Source organism: Pristiophorus japonicus, chromosome 21 (genome assembly GCF_044704955.1).
Source record: "Pristiophorus japonicus isolate sPriJap1 chromosome 21, sPriJap1.hap1, whole genome shotgun sequence".
In the NCBI taxonomy this organism is placed as follows: domain Eukaryota; kingdom Metazoa; phylum Chordata; class Chondrichthyes; family Pristiophoridae; genus Pristiophorus; species Pristiophorus japonicus.
The window spans coordinates 62,284,537-62,300,485 of NC_091997.1; the positions used below are offsets into that span (position 1 = coordinate 62,284,537).

The 15,949-nt window shown below is 48.7% G+C and overlaps 1 protein-coding gene and 1 pseudogene across 7 annotated transcripts in view; one reads left to right on the forward strand and one right to left on the reverse strand.

Moving 5' to 3' along the window:
- tjp1a (tight junction protein 1a) overlaps positions 1-15,949 on the forward strand; it is a 154,726-nt gene that overhangs the window by 92,837 nt on the left and 45,940 nt on the right. For all 7 annotated transcript variants that reach the window (XM_070864870.1, XM_070864865.1, XM_070864866.1 and 4 more), the window contains exons 9-11: positions 4,572-4,735; positions 5,144-5,249; positions 15,543-15,693. In XM_070864870.1, the coding sequence (XP_070720971.1) occupies positions 4,572-4,735; positions 5,144-5,249; positions 15,543-15,693 (421 nt within the window). The remainder of the gene's footprint in view (positions 1-4,571; positions 4,736-5,143; positions 5,250-15,542; positions 15,694-15,949) is intronic.
- On the reverse strand, positions 13,187-13,320 carry LOC139234255 (U2 spliceosomal RNA; annotated as a pseudogene).

Below are 15,949 nucleotides of genomic sequence, written 5' to 3' on the forward strand. Positions count from 1 at the left end.
GAAGTGTCCCCGAGTTCCCACATGGTACAGGAGGAGCATATCACGTGACCGAGCTCTCCTGCCATGTCTTAACCCTTGGATACCCTTAAATTGGTAGTAACAATGCTAAAGTTCACTTACTGATATAAAAAATAAAAAGAAAAGCTACTCACCAATCACTTGGCTGTGACGTCACTTTTTGATTCCTTTCTACTTCTATTTTGCTTTCTCTCCCGCTGTAGCTGGCTCTCGATCTCCCGCTGGGCTTTTTATAGGCCGCTCCCCTCTCACCAACTGCCGCTGGCTCTCGATCTCCCGCTGGGCCTTTTATAGGTCGCTCCCCTCTCACCAACTGCCGCTGGCTCTCGATCTCCCGCTGAGCTTTTGATAGGTCGCTCCCCTCTCACCAACTCTGTGCAGTGTGCAGTTTCGGGTTACCCCCATGGGCCCCCCCTATATTGGATGCAGTGTGCATGTTCGGGTTACCCCCAGTGTTTAGGGTTCCTGAAGTTGCCTGGTCTCCAAGTACAGCACTTTTCAGGTTTCCCAGCCTGCATTCTGTTCCTGGCGAGTTCAATTTTTCGAAGTGGCCAAAATTCAGCAGCTGACTAATGGTTTACCGTCTGAGCTCCCCGGCAGGGAGTTCTGCACGACAGCATTGGTTTGTTACTGTGTGTAGGAGTTCTGCGCGACAGCATTGGTTTATTACTGTGTGTAGGTGCAGGGTTGCACCTCGAGTCCTGTAGTTTTTGTCTCCCTAACATGTGAATTCATTATTTTTCACTGGGTAGAAAAGATTAAGTTTGAAATCTTGTACAATACTAGATATTGATTGCCTCAATTTCCTGCCTTTATTCAGGCTGGAGCTGCCAGTGTGATCGCAGCTGTGAGGTTTGTGCCCTGAACCCGGGAAAGTGCTTTATTGTTAGCACTGTTTTACAATGCACAAAGAATGAGTGAAAATAGTTTGAGGGAATGTTAAAGAATGCAGTCCTGCTGGTATTTCAGGTCCTTATGCAAGTCAGCAAATGACATTTTCTGTTGTTCCTTGTTGTGCATCAAGTAAAGACATAAGTGTGTGCCTGTGCACCTCAGTTTTTTTTCCTGGTAATATTTAAGAAAGAATAAAGGAATTGAACATCAGTGTCTAGCAGCAGCCAAGTTGACGTGATTGAGTGTAGCTCCATGATTGAATCTGGTGAATCATAGGATGAAAATGATGCAAAGCAGCAGTGTGCTGTGGAATGTCCTGTTACCCGGGTGGAGTTGTTGGGGCAGTGCGTGAGCTGGGGGCTGAGCTGTTACCCGGGTCGAGCTGTTGGGGCAGTGGGTGAGCTGGGGAATGAGCCGTTACAAGGGTCGAGTTGTTGGGGCAGTGGGTGAGCTGGGGAATGAGCTGTTACCCGGGTTGAGCTGTAGGATGCGAGTTTGCTGGTGCCACCAATTCCTAACTCGTGCGTCTCTCGCGCAGGGCTTGCTCACGGCCCGTTTCTAACTCCGTTTCACAGCTAAACGAGGAGCATCTTCCTGACGTGACTGTGTACAGGGGATATGTAGCTAGTTTCTGTTTGGGCTTTATCTCCTAAGTAAGAGCTTCCTGTCTGTTATCTGGCTGTATAGATTTCTAAAGCACTATTCTTCGGTTGTAAACTGCTGTTTAAATATGTTTTTCCTCCTCCTCCCCACCTCTTGTCTCCTGAAGGTACTGATTCATGCTGGGATATGCTCCCATGGCTACTCGGCCAACAGCACAAATGCCCAGTCTGCGTGTGGGATCAGTAGGATAGCTCCCAGCCAAGTCTCGCCCTGCTCTCTCCCACGTGCACCGACTGCTGCACTCTGGTTGCTGGTTGGTGATCAGAAGCAGCAACGCTGGTTAATTTTCTTTTAGGCCATGGGCACAGACCGATTGTAACACTCTTGCCAACTGGGGAAACTAAGACTTGCTTTTAGAAAAAAGTGGATGTAGAATCTTGTGTTTAAAAATTGAAATTGTTAAAACTTATTTTTTTACAAAGTTTAAGTCCTCCATAAAAGTTATGAAAGGTGAATTCATAATGTGACAGTGGGCAGCAAATGTCACCAGGTTCAGTGAATAGCTCCACCTTCTGGACACACACATTACTGACTTTCGTGGTTGGGCTACTGGTTTAAAAAAACTCTCATTGCCGTGGTGGCAGAAGCTGTTTGATGCATTGCTGAACTGCAGTGTTCATTTGTAGTTACAGTCCTTGTTGGCTTTGTAACACTGCAGAGACCCTTTTCAGAAGTGACTAATTGAAAAGCACCAAATGTCTTTGGCAAATGTCCCCACTTGCTTTCTGGTACAAGCTGTATATTGTGCTAGATGGCAGAGCTAAATTTCACAGCTTGGGGGACAGCAGTGCCTTCATTTGTCATTGCTTCCTATTCAAAGAACTGATCTGGAAGTTGAGATAGAGTTGGCTAATTCGCTTATTGGGAAATTTTAAATCTTACCTGTAGCCTTCAGTTAACCTCCACACTTGGAGCATTGTGTACAGTTTTGGTCTCCTCACCTAGGAAAAGATATATTTGCCATAGAGGGAGTGCAACGAAGGTTCATCAGACTGATTCCTTGGATGGGGGGATTGTTCTATAAGGAGAGATTGAGGAGACTAGGCCTATATTCTCTAGCGTTTAGAAGAGAGAGAGGTGATCTCATTGAAAGATACTAAATTCTTACAGGGCTTGATAAGGGTAGATGCAGGGAGAATGTTTTCTCTGGCTGGGGAGTCCAGAACCAGGGGTTCAGAATAAGGGGTCAGCCATTTAGGACTGAGATGAGGAGAAACTTCTTCACTCGGTGGCGAATCTTTGAAGTTCTCTGCCCCAGAGGACTGTGGAGGCTGAGTCGTTGAGTATATTCAAGACAGACATCGATGGATTTTTGAATAATAAGGGAATCAAGGGATATGGGGATTGTGCAGGAACGTGGAGTTGAGATAGAAGATTATTGAATGGCAGAGCAGGTGCGAGGGGCCGATTGGCGACTCCTGCTCCTAATTTGTATGTTCTTATATCTGGATCTAGTTTCTGTTTGGTAGAGTTTACACGTCACTAGTTTAATCGAGGTTTTTAAATGTTCAGGTTTTTTTTTAGGAAATCATGAAACAAAACAGGTCAAGAACAGTTCATACCTTGGGTTAGATTTATAATTAATGTAAAGGCCGAGTGCACACGGGTTAGTTTTATTGATGTAAAGGTGCAGTGTACCGTTGGCCCTTGCTCAATGGTTCACTTTCACATCAGAGTTGGCCGCTGCGTTTTCGGCATTACAGCAGATACTACACTTCAAAAGTACTTCATTGGCTGTAAAGCACTTTGGGGTGTCCTAAGGTGGTGGCATCATCACCATAGGTAGTCCCTCAGAATCGAGGAAGACTTGCTTCCACTCTAAAAATGAGTCCTTAGGTAACTGAACAGTCCAATACGAGAGCCACAGTCCCTGTCACAGGTGGGACAGACAGTGGTTGAGGGAAGGGGTGGGTGGGACAGGTTTGCCACACGCTCTTTCCGCTGCCTGCGCTTGTTTTCTGCATGCTCTCGGCGATGTGACTCGAGGTGCTCAGCATCCTCCCGGATGCACTTCCCCCACTTAGGGCGGTCTTTGGCCAGGGACTCCCAGGTGTCGGTGGGGATGTTGCACTTTATCAGGGAGGCTTTGAGGGTATCCTTATAACGTTTCCTCTGCCCACCTTTTGCTTGTTTACCGTGAAGGAGTTCTGAGGAGAACGCTTGCTTTGGGAGTCTCCTGTCGGGGCATGCGGACAATGTGGTCTGCCCAGCAGAGCTGATCAAGTGTGGTCAGTGCTTCAATGCTGGGGATGTTGGCCTGGTCGAGGACGCTAATGTTGGTGCATCTGCCCTCCCAGGGGATTTGTAGAATCTTGCGGAGATATCGTTGGTGGTATTTCTCCAGCGACTTGAGGTGTCTACTGTACATGGTCCATGTCTCTGAGCCATACAGGAGGGCGAGTATTATTACAGCCCTGTAAACCATGAGCTTGGTGGCAGATTTGAGGGCCTGGTCTTCAAACACACTTTTCCTCAGGCGGCCGAAGGCTGCACTGGCGCACTGGAGGCGATGTTGAATCTCATCGTCGATGCCTGCTCTTGTTGATCAGAGGCTCCTGAGGTATGGGAAATGGTCCACATTGTCCAGGGCCGCGCCGTGGATCTTGATGACTGGGAGCAGTGCTGTGCGGCGAGGAATGTGATATATACATGCAAGGTTTTCTTACAGGGGTTCGATTTACTACAATTTTAAAAACAGGAAAGAGGCAATAAGTGACAGCATTTGTATAACACGCGTTCACAGTTTGATCGAGTATTCTAATCTGTAACTAATTTGACTATTGTGCTTTCACTGGTAGCGCTGTTTTACTAATTTTGCGAACAGTGAATATTCAGTTTGTATTATTTAGCAGGATGTGCACTGCTGTTGTCCTCTCTGGTAACTTATTCAAAGCACAAAGTTGCTGAGCACTCGTGCAATGCATGGATTTTGCTGTTAAAATAGAGCAAAAGTGAGCTTGTGGTGACTATGGTTGGAACTTCTTTGTTTTTGTTAGTCAAAGATCCCGTGAAGATGACGAGGTGATCAGAGGACCCAAGGCAGGAGCTGTGTCAACGCCAGTGAAGAACATTGAGGAGGCGTTTGTAGTTAAATCTGTTGAAGAGCCTGTGGCTGCAGTTGTTAATGAGAGAACAGAGAAACAAGCTCCTCCGCTGCCAGGTCTGTTAACAAAGATCATTCATTATTGTTTGGAAGGAAGTGGTGCTATTTTCAGAGGCATTGTTGGGAGTGGGGGACAGTTGGCGAGTTTCGCAGGTGTAATTGATCTAACCGTCATACTCTGACAGTAGTGCTGACATAAGCCCCGTATCCTTTCTTTTAAAGGAGCCACGTTTCTGCAATTTCACGAGCTGGGAGGCACATACCACTAGCCCCATAAATTAATTTAGAATTTCAAGTCTCTTCGAAACCGGTTTTGAAATCCACTGCCTTTCTATTTCGTCACCTTCAAATAGGAATATGATCGATCAAACCAATTAGAACAGAGTCGAGTCTTAAAACTGCTCTTGTATTTATATTGAAGAAATTGCTTTCCAAAACTGTGTGTAACATGAACTGTTTCTGTAGAGCCCAAGCCAGTGTATGCTCAGCCTGGCCAGCCTGACGTGGATTTGCCTGTTAGCCCATCTGACGCACCCATTCCAATCTCGTCGCACGATGATGGGATGTTGAGGTAATTCAGTAACGCTGTACTAATGTGTGCAGAGCTCGAGAAGGATTGATGTGATTGTATTTTCTGTGTCACAGTCTGCAATGTACAACTTCTTGTGTTTGAATCTAGTGGCTGAAGTTTCTCCGCTTAGTTGTTGGTAGCAGATTTGAATCCTAATCGTACTCTGCAGGGCTTCAGTACATTCCCTTTGTGTGTAACCTTGATATCCTATCAGGAAGCCACCCTGAACTCATGGGATATAACCCATTGTCAAAAATCTAAAATTAGTCAACAGCGTAGCTTCAACTATTTACAATCTATATTAATGACTTGGATGAAGGGGCCGAGTGTAATGTCGCCAAGTTGATGATACAAAGATGAGTGGGAAAGCAAATTGTGAGGAGGGTACAAAAAAAATCTGCAAAGGGATATAGACAGGCTAAGTGAGTGGGCAAACAATTGTCAGATGGAGTATAATGTGGGAAAATATGAAGTTATCCACTTTGGCAGAAAAAATAGAAAAGCAAATTATAATTTAAATGGAGAAAAATTGCAATGTGCTTCAGTACAGAGGGACCTGGGGGTCCTTGTGCATGAAACGCAAGAAGTTAGTATGCAGGTACAGCAAGTGATCAGGAAGGTAAATGGAATGTTGGCCTTTATTGCAAGGGGGATAGAGTATAAAAGCAGAGATGTCCTGCTACAACTGTACAGGGTATTGGTGAGGCCACACCTGGAGTACTGCATACAGTTTTGGTCTCCGTATTTAAGGAAGGATATACTTGCATTGGGGGCTGTTCACTAGGTTGATTCTGGAGATGAGGGGGTTGACTTATGAAGATAGGCTGAATAGATTGGTCTATACTCATTGGAGTTCAGAAGAATGAGAGAAGAATCGAAACATATAAGATAATAAGGGGGCGCAACAAGCTGGATGCAGAGAGTATATTTCCACTCCTAGGGGAAACTAAAACTAGGGGCATAATCTCAGAATAGGGGCAGCCCATTTAAAACTGATTAGGAGGAATTTCTTCTGAGGGTTGTAAATCTCTGGAATTCTCTGCCCCAGAGAGCTGTGGAGGCTGGGTCATTGAATATATTTAAGAAGGAATTTTGAGCGATGAGGGAATAAAGGGTTATGGGGAGCGGGCAGGAAAGTGAAACCGAGTCCATGATCAGATCAGCCATGATATTAAATGGCGGAGTAGGCTCGAGGGGTCAAATGGCCTACTCCCGCTCTTATTTCTTGTGTTCTTGTTAACTGGGCAGGGATTGGGGATGAAAATCTGGGACACTTGCAGATGAGTGTCTAAATCTAGATGAGTGCTGATGTCAAGCAAGACAAAGCGAGGGAGGCTTTTACACACACTAACTCACTGCCACATGGAGTGGTTGAAGCAGAGCGCATTGACCATGTAAGGGGAGGCTTGATGCATTGATGAGGGAGAAGGGAATAGAGGGATATGGGGGCAGGGTGGGAATAAGCGCTTGGAGCATAAAACACTGGCATAAACCAATTGGGCTGAATGGGCTGTTCTGTGCTATAGATTCTATGTCATAGAATTTACAAATTGCTGAAAGTGGGATGAGAATGTGGAAAGGGCTTGGAGGAAGCTTTGGGCCCAAGTTTCGGGTGGAGTTGCTCCTATTTTTTTTAGAGCAACTAGTTTAGTTTGGACTATCTTAGAAATTGCAATTCTCAACATTTAGTTTGCTCCAGTTCTAGTGAGTTAGTTTAGATTTGTTTTAGTTCAGTTTTTTTTCAAAAGTGGGTGTGTCCAGCCACTTAAGCCTGTTTTGCAAGTTTGAACTGTGAAAAGTTACTCCAAACTAACTTAGAACGGAGTAAGGATCCACTTTTGCAAGTTCTGAAAAACCTTACCAGAGACAGGGGGTGGGAAACATTAAACACAAAGGACTAAAGCATTAAACACATCACTTAAAATGGCCTAAAACCTCTTGCGGTGGTATTTTGCCTTGTATCTGCTGAATGAGGACAGTTGTTTCTCTTTTGATAAATAAGCAAGTGTAGGCTCCGGCTGAGGCAGACACATCAACACCTAATTGTGGCTAAGTTGATACTTCAGAAACCATCATACCCCATTAGTCCAACCTATTACTTGAATAACTCACCTCGGACTAGATTATCTCTCATTTGTGAGAGCTAACTGGCATTAACGTGCCTCTGTCAGGGCCTGACAGTTACAGTAACGTGATGTAGCCCACCATTGGTGGCCAAAGTTCCTACTAAGTGAAACATTGTATGTCTTTTTACACCATTTTCTTTTGTTGTCTAGTTCTTGTTGGACTTAACTGTACTGGGTGTTTTATGACCCTTAGATAATTAAACAGATTGGTGGACAATTAGTTCTTGGTACACTATCTATAGCCTTTTTTTTTATTTCAAAATATACTTTATTCATAAAAAGAATCTGTACAGTACATTCAATGGCATTTCATTACATTTCGCTGCGGTCAGCAATCCCATACAATACATCTGGGTGCTGACGGCAGTTCCGTTCGTTACATTTCTCGTTTTTCTGTTCAACTGCGATTCAGTACAATAAACAGGGTACATTGTGGTACATTTACACAAATTACATTTCATGTGTTACAATACAGAGCCCGGAATGGGTGACGGTACATTTACATTTTTTCTTTTCAAACTTGCATTTCATAACACACCTTGCATTGTACATGGCACTACATTGATGTTTACAGGTTTGGTGCTCTATGTACACAAAGTGTAAATTACAAATACAGCCCGAGGGAGTTTGGTGCTGATTTCTGCCCCCGGGTTTTCCGTGGCGGAAGGGTTTTAGACTGTGGCCCTACCCCACCGTGCCTTTGCGGCGACTGCACCAATTTTCAGTGCGTCCCTCAGCACGTATTCCTGGATCTTGGATTGCGCCAGTCTGCAACATGCGGACGTGGTCATCTCCTTGTTCTGGAAGACCAGCAAGTTTCGGCAAGACCAAAGAGCGTCTTTGACCGAGTTGATGGCCCTCCAGCAGCAGGTGATGTCTGTCTCTCGGTGTGTGTCCCTGGGAACAGCCCGTAGAGCACAGAGTCCTGTGTTACGGAGCTGCTCGGGATGAACCTCGACAGCAACCACTGCATCTCTTTCCAGACCTGCCTTGCAAAGGCGCAATCCTGAAGGAGATGGGTGACAGTCTCGTCCGCCCTGCAGCCGGCCCGGGGGCACCTTGCCGTGCTGCTGAGGCGTCGGCTGTGCATGAAAACTCTGACGGGTAGAGCCCCCCTCACCGCCAACCAAGCTACGTCTTGGTGCTTGTGTGTGAGCTTTGGCGATGAGACGTTCTGCCAAACAAGTTCGACAGTCCGCTCAGGGAACCACCCGACAGGGTCCACCCTCTCCTGCATTCGGAGGGCGTCCAGGACCTTACGTGCTGACCACTGTTTGATGGCCTTGTGGTCAAAGGGGTTTCTTTTGAAGAACTTTTCCACGAAGGACAGGTGGACAGGCATGGTCCAACTGGTGGGGGCGTTTCGCGGCAGCGTGGCCAGACCCATCCTTCTCAACAATGGGGATAGGTAGAACCTCAGCACGTAGTGACACTTGGTGTTTGCGTACTGGGGGGCTGTGCATAGCTTGATGCAGCCGCACACAAAGGTGGCCATCAGGATGAGGGCCACGTTCGGAACGTCCTTTCCTCCACTGTCCAGAGATTTGTACATCGTGTCTCTGCGGACACGGTCCATTTTGGATCTCCAGACAAAGTGGAAGACGGCTCGGGTGACTGCCGCGGCACAGGAGCGTGAGATGGGCCAGACCTGCGCCACGTACAACAACACCGAGAGCACCTCGCTCCTGATGACCAGGTTCTTGCCTGTGATGGAAAGGGAGCGCTGCTCCCAAAATGACAGTTTCTGTCTGACCTTGGCAATGCGCTCGTCCCAGTTTTTGGCGCACACCCCGTCCGCTCCGAACCATATTCCCAGCACCTTCAGGAAATCTGGCTTGACGGTGAAGGGAATGGAGGCTCGGTCGGTCCAGTGACCAAAGAGCATGGCCTCGCTTTTGGTGCGGTTGACTTTTGCTCCCGAGGCCAGTTCAAACTGGTCGTAGATTGCGAGCAATCTGCGGACCGACTGCGGGTCCGAGCAAAAGACGGCGACGTCGTCCATGTCCAGCGAGGTTTTGACCTGGGCGCCTCCGCTGCCTGGGATCGTCACCCCTCTGATGCCCGCGTCCTTCCTGATGGACTCGGCAAAGGGCTCGATACAACACACAAACAAGACAGACGACAGAGGACAGCCTTGCCTGACTCCAGATCTGATTGGAAAGCTTTGAGTTTCCCACCCGTTGATTAGAACTGCACTACTGATGTCTGTGTAGAGCAGTTTGACCCAATTTCGGATGACCTCCCCGAACCCCATTTTGGAGAGCACGTCCATCAGGTACGTGTGCGATATCCTGTCAAAGGCTTTCTCCTGGTCTAAGCTGATTAAGCAGGTGTCCACCCTCCTGTCCCACACGTAGGCGATCGTATCTCTGAGTAGCGCGAGGCTATCAGAGATCTTCCTGCCGGGGACAGCGCAGGTCTGGTCCGGGTGAATCACCAGCTCAAGAGCAGACTTGACCCTGTTGGCGATGACCTTTGACAGGATCTTGTCGTCCACATTGAGCAGCGAAATGGGCCGCCAGTTTTTGATTTCCTCCCTCTCCCCCTTCTGCTTGTAGATGAGGGTGATGATGCCTTTCCTCATCGATTCTGACATGCTGCCGGCCAGAAGCATACCTCCGTACACTTCCAGCAGGTCCGGGCCTATCCAGTCCCACAGAGCCGAGTACAACTCGACCGGTAAGCCGTCGCTTCCGGGAGTTTTATTCGTCTCGAAGGACCGGACGGCCTTTGTCAGCTCGTCCAGAGTTAGCGGGTGGTCCAGACTCGCTCGCTTGCCGTCGTCTAAGACCTCCGAAATAGACGACAGGAAAGACTGGGAGGCCGCGCGGTCTGTGGGCTTGACGTCGTACAGCCTGGCATAGAAGGATTCGCTGATCCTCTGCATGTCAGGCTGCGAAGACGTCACAGAACCGTCCTCTTCCTTTAGGCTGGTGATCACAGAGCTCCCCCTGTGTACCTTTTGGAAGAAGAAACGCGAACACGTCTCATCCTGCTCGACGGAGCGGACTCTGGATCGGAAGATGATCTTGGAGGACTCCGAGGCAAAGAGCGAGGCTTGCTGGCCCTTCACCTCTTCGAGTTCCTCCGTGACATCGACCCCCATCGACTGCAGCAGGAGCAGGTTTTGCATATTTGTCTGGAGTTGGGACAATTCCCTCTGTCTCCCTCTCGCCTCCTGAACACCTTTGAGGATGAAGAACCTCTTGATGTTCGTCTTGATTGTTTCCCACCAGTGCATCGGGGAATCGCAGAGGGGTTTTACGGTTCTCCAACCGTTGTAATCCCTCTTGAGTTCCTCAATGTTTTCCGGAGTCAACAGTTTCACGTTCAGCTTCCATATCCCTCTGCCAACTTTCTGGTTTTCCTGTGGGCGACAGTCGGCCAGTAGGAGGCAGTGGTCAGAGAAGAACACCGGCGTGACGTCGGTGGATCTGACCTTGAGCGTGTGGGACACAAACAGGAAGTCTATTCTGGAACGGACGGACCCGTCTGGTCTTGACCAGGTGTATCTGAGCGGTGCTCCGTCTGCAGGGTTGCTGAAGACGTCGCACAGCTTGGCATCTTTTACCGCATCCATCAGGAGTCTGGACGTGGCGTCCAGTTTGTCGTCGGCTCTGCTGGATCGTCCAGCCGCATCGATGATGCAGTTGAAGTCACCGCCCAGAATGACCGGCCTGGACGTTGCCAGTAACAGTGGGAGCTGCTGGAAGAGGGCCAGCCTCTCGTTCTTCACAGCTGGAGCGTAAACATTAATTAACCTGAGAGGGGAGTTTTTGTACATTACGTCTGCTACGAGGAGGCGGCCGCCCACCATCTCCTTAACTTCGGTGATGGTGAAGTGGCCTCCCCGCAGCAGAATGCCCAAGCCGGAAGCCCGGCTGTCGTTGCCCCCTGACCAAATGGATGGTCCATGGGTCCACCATCGTGACCACTGCCGGTAACTGCTGAAGTGCGGCAGACCGCACTCCTGCAAGAACAGCAGGTCCGCTTTGACCTTGGCGAGGTACCCCAAGGTGGAAACACATCGCGTAGTCGATTTCACGCTACGCACGTTAATACTAGCAATTTTTAAATCCATTTTTAAGCTATGTTTTACATTTGCATACATTGCAGTTCAGATACATCGTTTCCAATTTCAGGTAAACCGTTTTCAGTTGCCTCATATTCTACAATGGCGATTTCCAGCATGTGTAAGTTATTACTATTTACATCAAATTCAACATTTACTGCACCTGGGGTGGCGTGGTCATCGTCGTCCTCTGCTGTGGGGATGTTTTGACCAGGGGACTGCTGCGGTTCTGCGATTAAGTCCTCAATGTTCTCTGCACTGTCCTCGCCTGGTGTTGGTGGTTCCCCCTTTCCCTCAGTCGCGGCGGTGTCGAGCTGGTGTGCGTCGATCGCTGCGTCGCTCCCGGTGTTCCGGAGGTGGGGTGTGCTGGACACTTCGCTGCTCCCGTTATCCCGGGGCTGGTCTGCGTTGGTTACTCCTTCGCTCCCGGTGTCCCGGAGCTCGTGTGCGCTGGGACCTTTGTTGCTCTCAGGTTCCTGGGGCAGGGCTGTGTTGGTCGCTTCCCTGCTCCCGGTTTTCCGTGGCCGTGCGATGGCGCATTGCCTCTTCTTCAGGCGGTGGCACTTTTCCTCATCAGACAAGCTGCCGTCGCTGGTTTCTGCCGAGCTTGGTGGTCGCCTCTTGGCCTTGCGCCTTTTCCCTACTGTCTGCCATTCCGCTTCCTCGTCTGATGTCAGCTCGTCTCTGGGTTCGGTGCTCTGGGGGCGAGGTTCGCTGCTGGCTGCTGGTGGCTCGCAGCTCGCGGTAGCAGTGTTCTCTTCCTCGCCGTCTTGTCCCGAGTTCATGGTCGGGGGGAGGGTGTGGCTCTCCTCTGTCGCGTTGTGTTCGTCAGCTTCCTCCTCCTCTGGTGCAAAGTTCTTTGCTGCCTGCGCATAGCTGCGATTGTGTTTGGGGCAGTTTTTGTAAAGGTGCCCAGCCAGACCACAGAGGTTGCAGCACTTGGTCTCCTTGCAGTCTTTTGCCTGGTGGCCCTCGTTCTTGCAGTTTCGGCAGATGACCGTCTTGCAGCTTGCCGCCACATGGCCTGCCTTCCCGCAGGTGCGGCACACGTTGGGTTGGCCAGCGTACACCATGTAGCCCCGGCTTCCTCCGATGGAAAAGCTGGAGGGTGGGTGCAGGATGGTTCCGCTGGCGTCCACCTTCAAGGTGGCCTGGATCTGGCGCTTGCTGGTCCATATTCCGTGCCCGTCTTTCACGTCACTGCTGCTTCCTGCCCCATCGACAAACCTGTTGAGGAAAGTCAGCACATCGATGACGGGGATGTGGGGGTCGTACATTTGCACTGTGATAGTGCGTCTTCGCTGCGACGGGAGGGTGAACAGCGGCTCCCAAGTTAGCACTGAGCGCACCGGTTCACTCGCCTCCTTCAAACCCTTCAGGAACTTCAGGCAGAGGGTGACGGTTCTGAAGGTCACATCGAAGTAACCTCTCTTCGGGAGGTCCTGCAAGGCGAAGACGTCGGCGACTTTCATGCCACATGTTCCCAGCAGGATTTTCTTCACGAAAAGTTCCCGGTTGATCATTGTCTGTCCTTCCACTTTCTTTACCGCCACTCGGATGGTGTTTCGGACTCCCTGGTTCGCCGCTCGGTTGGCCGCCATCCGGGTTGCAGATTCCTCCTTTCGCTGTGAGTTTTGGCCGAAGCCTTCATTCTCTCGTTGCCCCAGTCCGGTCCTTGACAGGCCCAAAGGCCCGTCGAATCGTCAGTCGACATGCAGATTTTGTCTCCTCTCTCCAATTGGCGCCTGGCTCAAGCCAAAGGCCAGAGCCAGCAAAACTGGAAAAAACGAGTTTCTGCAGTCAGTCGATTTGCATATGAATGCCCAATCAACAGGTACTACACTTGATCTTAGCCAAAAGGCCGAGAAGGTACACTATCTATAGCCTTTGTTGCACAAGCCTTTAACGTCTTATCTCTTGCAACTTCTATATTGAAATGAACCTATTCCCTTATTTATATTGCAGTGATTTCCTTCTTTTACACTCTCCCCTGCTGTGATGAAAAAAGTCAATGTATTAACCTAACAACCCTTTTAGCTTCCTAATATATCATTAATGCCAACTAGCATGCTTATTTAATAATCTACATGTGCCGATCCTCAGAGTACAATGTCTTTGTCCCCGAAATGCATCCTTCTCAAAAGTTATCAGTGCCATTGAGGGACAAAGATAGAATTTGTGAGTGCACAGTTTAAACCAACTCTTCTTACATTAGCTGTTATGACATTTTTCTATATTAGAATAATGTAAAAACATAACTATATTCTTACACCTCTCCCAGCAGGTTACATGGCGATTGGGAGCAGGGGGTGGGGGATAGGGAATAGACCACTGAGTGTGGTGCAGGCTAGATGGACCAGCTGATCTTTCTCTGCCCATCATTCATATATAATTTGCAAAAGTGGGTGCCATGTCCCTTTAAGGGCACACAGGCTCCGTTGTCTGGCCAGGGCACTTTGCAGATTGCAATGTGGTTGTCCGTTTCAACCAGCATTTTAAGATCGATTTGCATCTGAAATACAGCATGATACATGGAGTGTGGGAGCGTGATCTCTCTCGGGCAGGACAAACTACAAGAGATAGGCCAAGTTAAAAACAGTTCAACTCCCCTTAGAAATACAGTTTTCTTCAAGACAATCATTTTACATCTATTAGGAAAGGATTATCATTTGAACACTTCCTTAAATATACTGCAATGCATTATGCAATACTTTATATAACTGCTAGTTTCTGGTTGATATTTTTTAAGAGTGACACTTGATGGAAGGAGATGTTTCCCTTCTGAAAAACCTTCCCTACACAAGGAAATCTGTGCAGAAAAGACAAAATCGGCAGAGAGAAGATGTCATTGTTTCAGCTGAGCTGAAGACACGGCGGGGGACGGGGTCCTTTTGGCCCGGGATAGGTGCGGGGTCCTTTTGGCCCGGGATGGCAGCGGTGTCGTTTTCTGTTTCCAGCCCAGCCTCAGCCCTTGGTCAGCAGGTTCCAGCCTCAGCCCTTGGTCAGTTCCCATTCCCAGCCTCAGCCCTTGGTCAACAGGTTCCAGCCTCAGCCCTTGGTCAGCAGGTTCCAGCCTCAGCCCTTGGTCAGTTCCCATTCCCAGCCTCAGCCCTTGGTCAACAGGTTCCAGCCTCAGCCCTTGGTCAGCAGGTTCCAGCCTCAGCCCTTGGTCAGTTCCCATTCCCAGCATCAGTCCTTGGTCAGCAGGTTCCAGCCTCAGCCCTTGGTCAGCAGGTTCCAGCCTCAGCCCTTGGTCAGCAGGTTCCAGCCTCAGCCCTTGGTCAGCAGGTTCCAGCCTCAGCCCTTGGTCAGTTCTCATTCCCAGCATCAGCCCTTTGTCAGTTCCCATTCCCAGCCTCAGCCCTTGGTCAGCAGGTTCCAGCCTCAGCCCTTGGTCAGTTCCCATTCCCAGCATCAGCCCTTGGTCAGTTCCCATTCCCAGCATCAGCCCTTCAGAGCGTCCCTCGTTGCCCTGGCAACATCAGTTTTGGGCGCGGGCCTTAAGCTCCACCCACAGAGCTTAAGGCCAATGTGCGGCGCGCCAAATTCAATGTTAATTCCGGCGAAACGTGGAACTTTTTTTTTCTGGCGTAGTCGGGCCACAAAAAAATCGGATGTACCTCTTCAACTGTGCCAAAAATCGTCCATGTGGAAAATTGAGCCCTTAATCCCAATCGGAACGATAGAAAAAAATTGTGCAGCAAGTTTAGTTGAGTGAAACCTGGGTGGAAGTATTGGAGGGAGGTTGTGTTAGGAGTTGGCTAGAATTCGCTGATCAGGGATCTCTTGGACACTGATCAGGGAACAAACTGAAGATGTCTAAATGTCAAGCTTTCCATCGCTTGGGCACCAGTCAGATTTGGGTTTAATGGCAAAAACATAACTTGGTTATGTGAGGAGCTAAACTGGACAATTGTTTGATTTATTTATGGAAACTGCTTAATTATACTCTGGCGAGAGACATTAGAAAGGAACGAATGTGCTGACTGGTGGACAGATCATTCTTTTGCCCTCATCAAATTGTGAGCGTGTTTTGCAGTTGGAGGGTTAATTGTTCCCTGCTGAGGTTTCACATCACACATTGTTCTGTTTCAGGCCAAGTATGAAGCTCGTGAAGTTTAAGAAGGGAGAAAGTGTTGGTCTCCGGCTTGCAGGTGGGAATGATGTGGGAATATTTGTTGCGGGAGTATTGGAAGATAGTCCTGCAGCCAAAGAAGGTCTGGAGGAAGGAGATCAGATCCTCAGGGTAAGGCAAAATATTTCTATTGAAGTCTACGAGTTGACTGTTTAATGAAGTCCTGAGGGGTGATTTCTTGACATGAGTTAAGTGTATGTACCATCAACAGTCTTTCTTGGCAAGTTGGAGTATTTTGTGGCTGAATGCTTATCAAAAACCAGCAACATAGCAGCCATCAGCGAGGTGCAAAGCAATGTTGGGTTCACTGACCGTGAAATCAATAAATCCCTAACCACAATAGTTTAAACCTTGCATTTTTCATCAA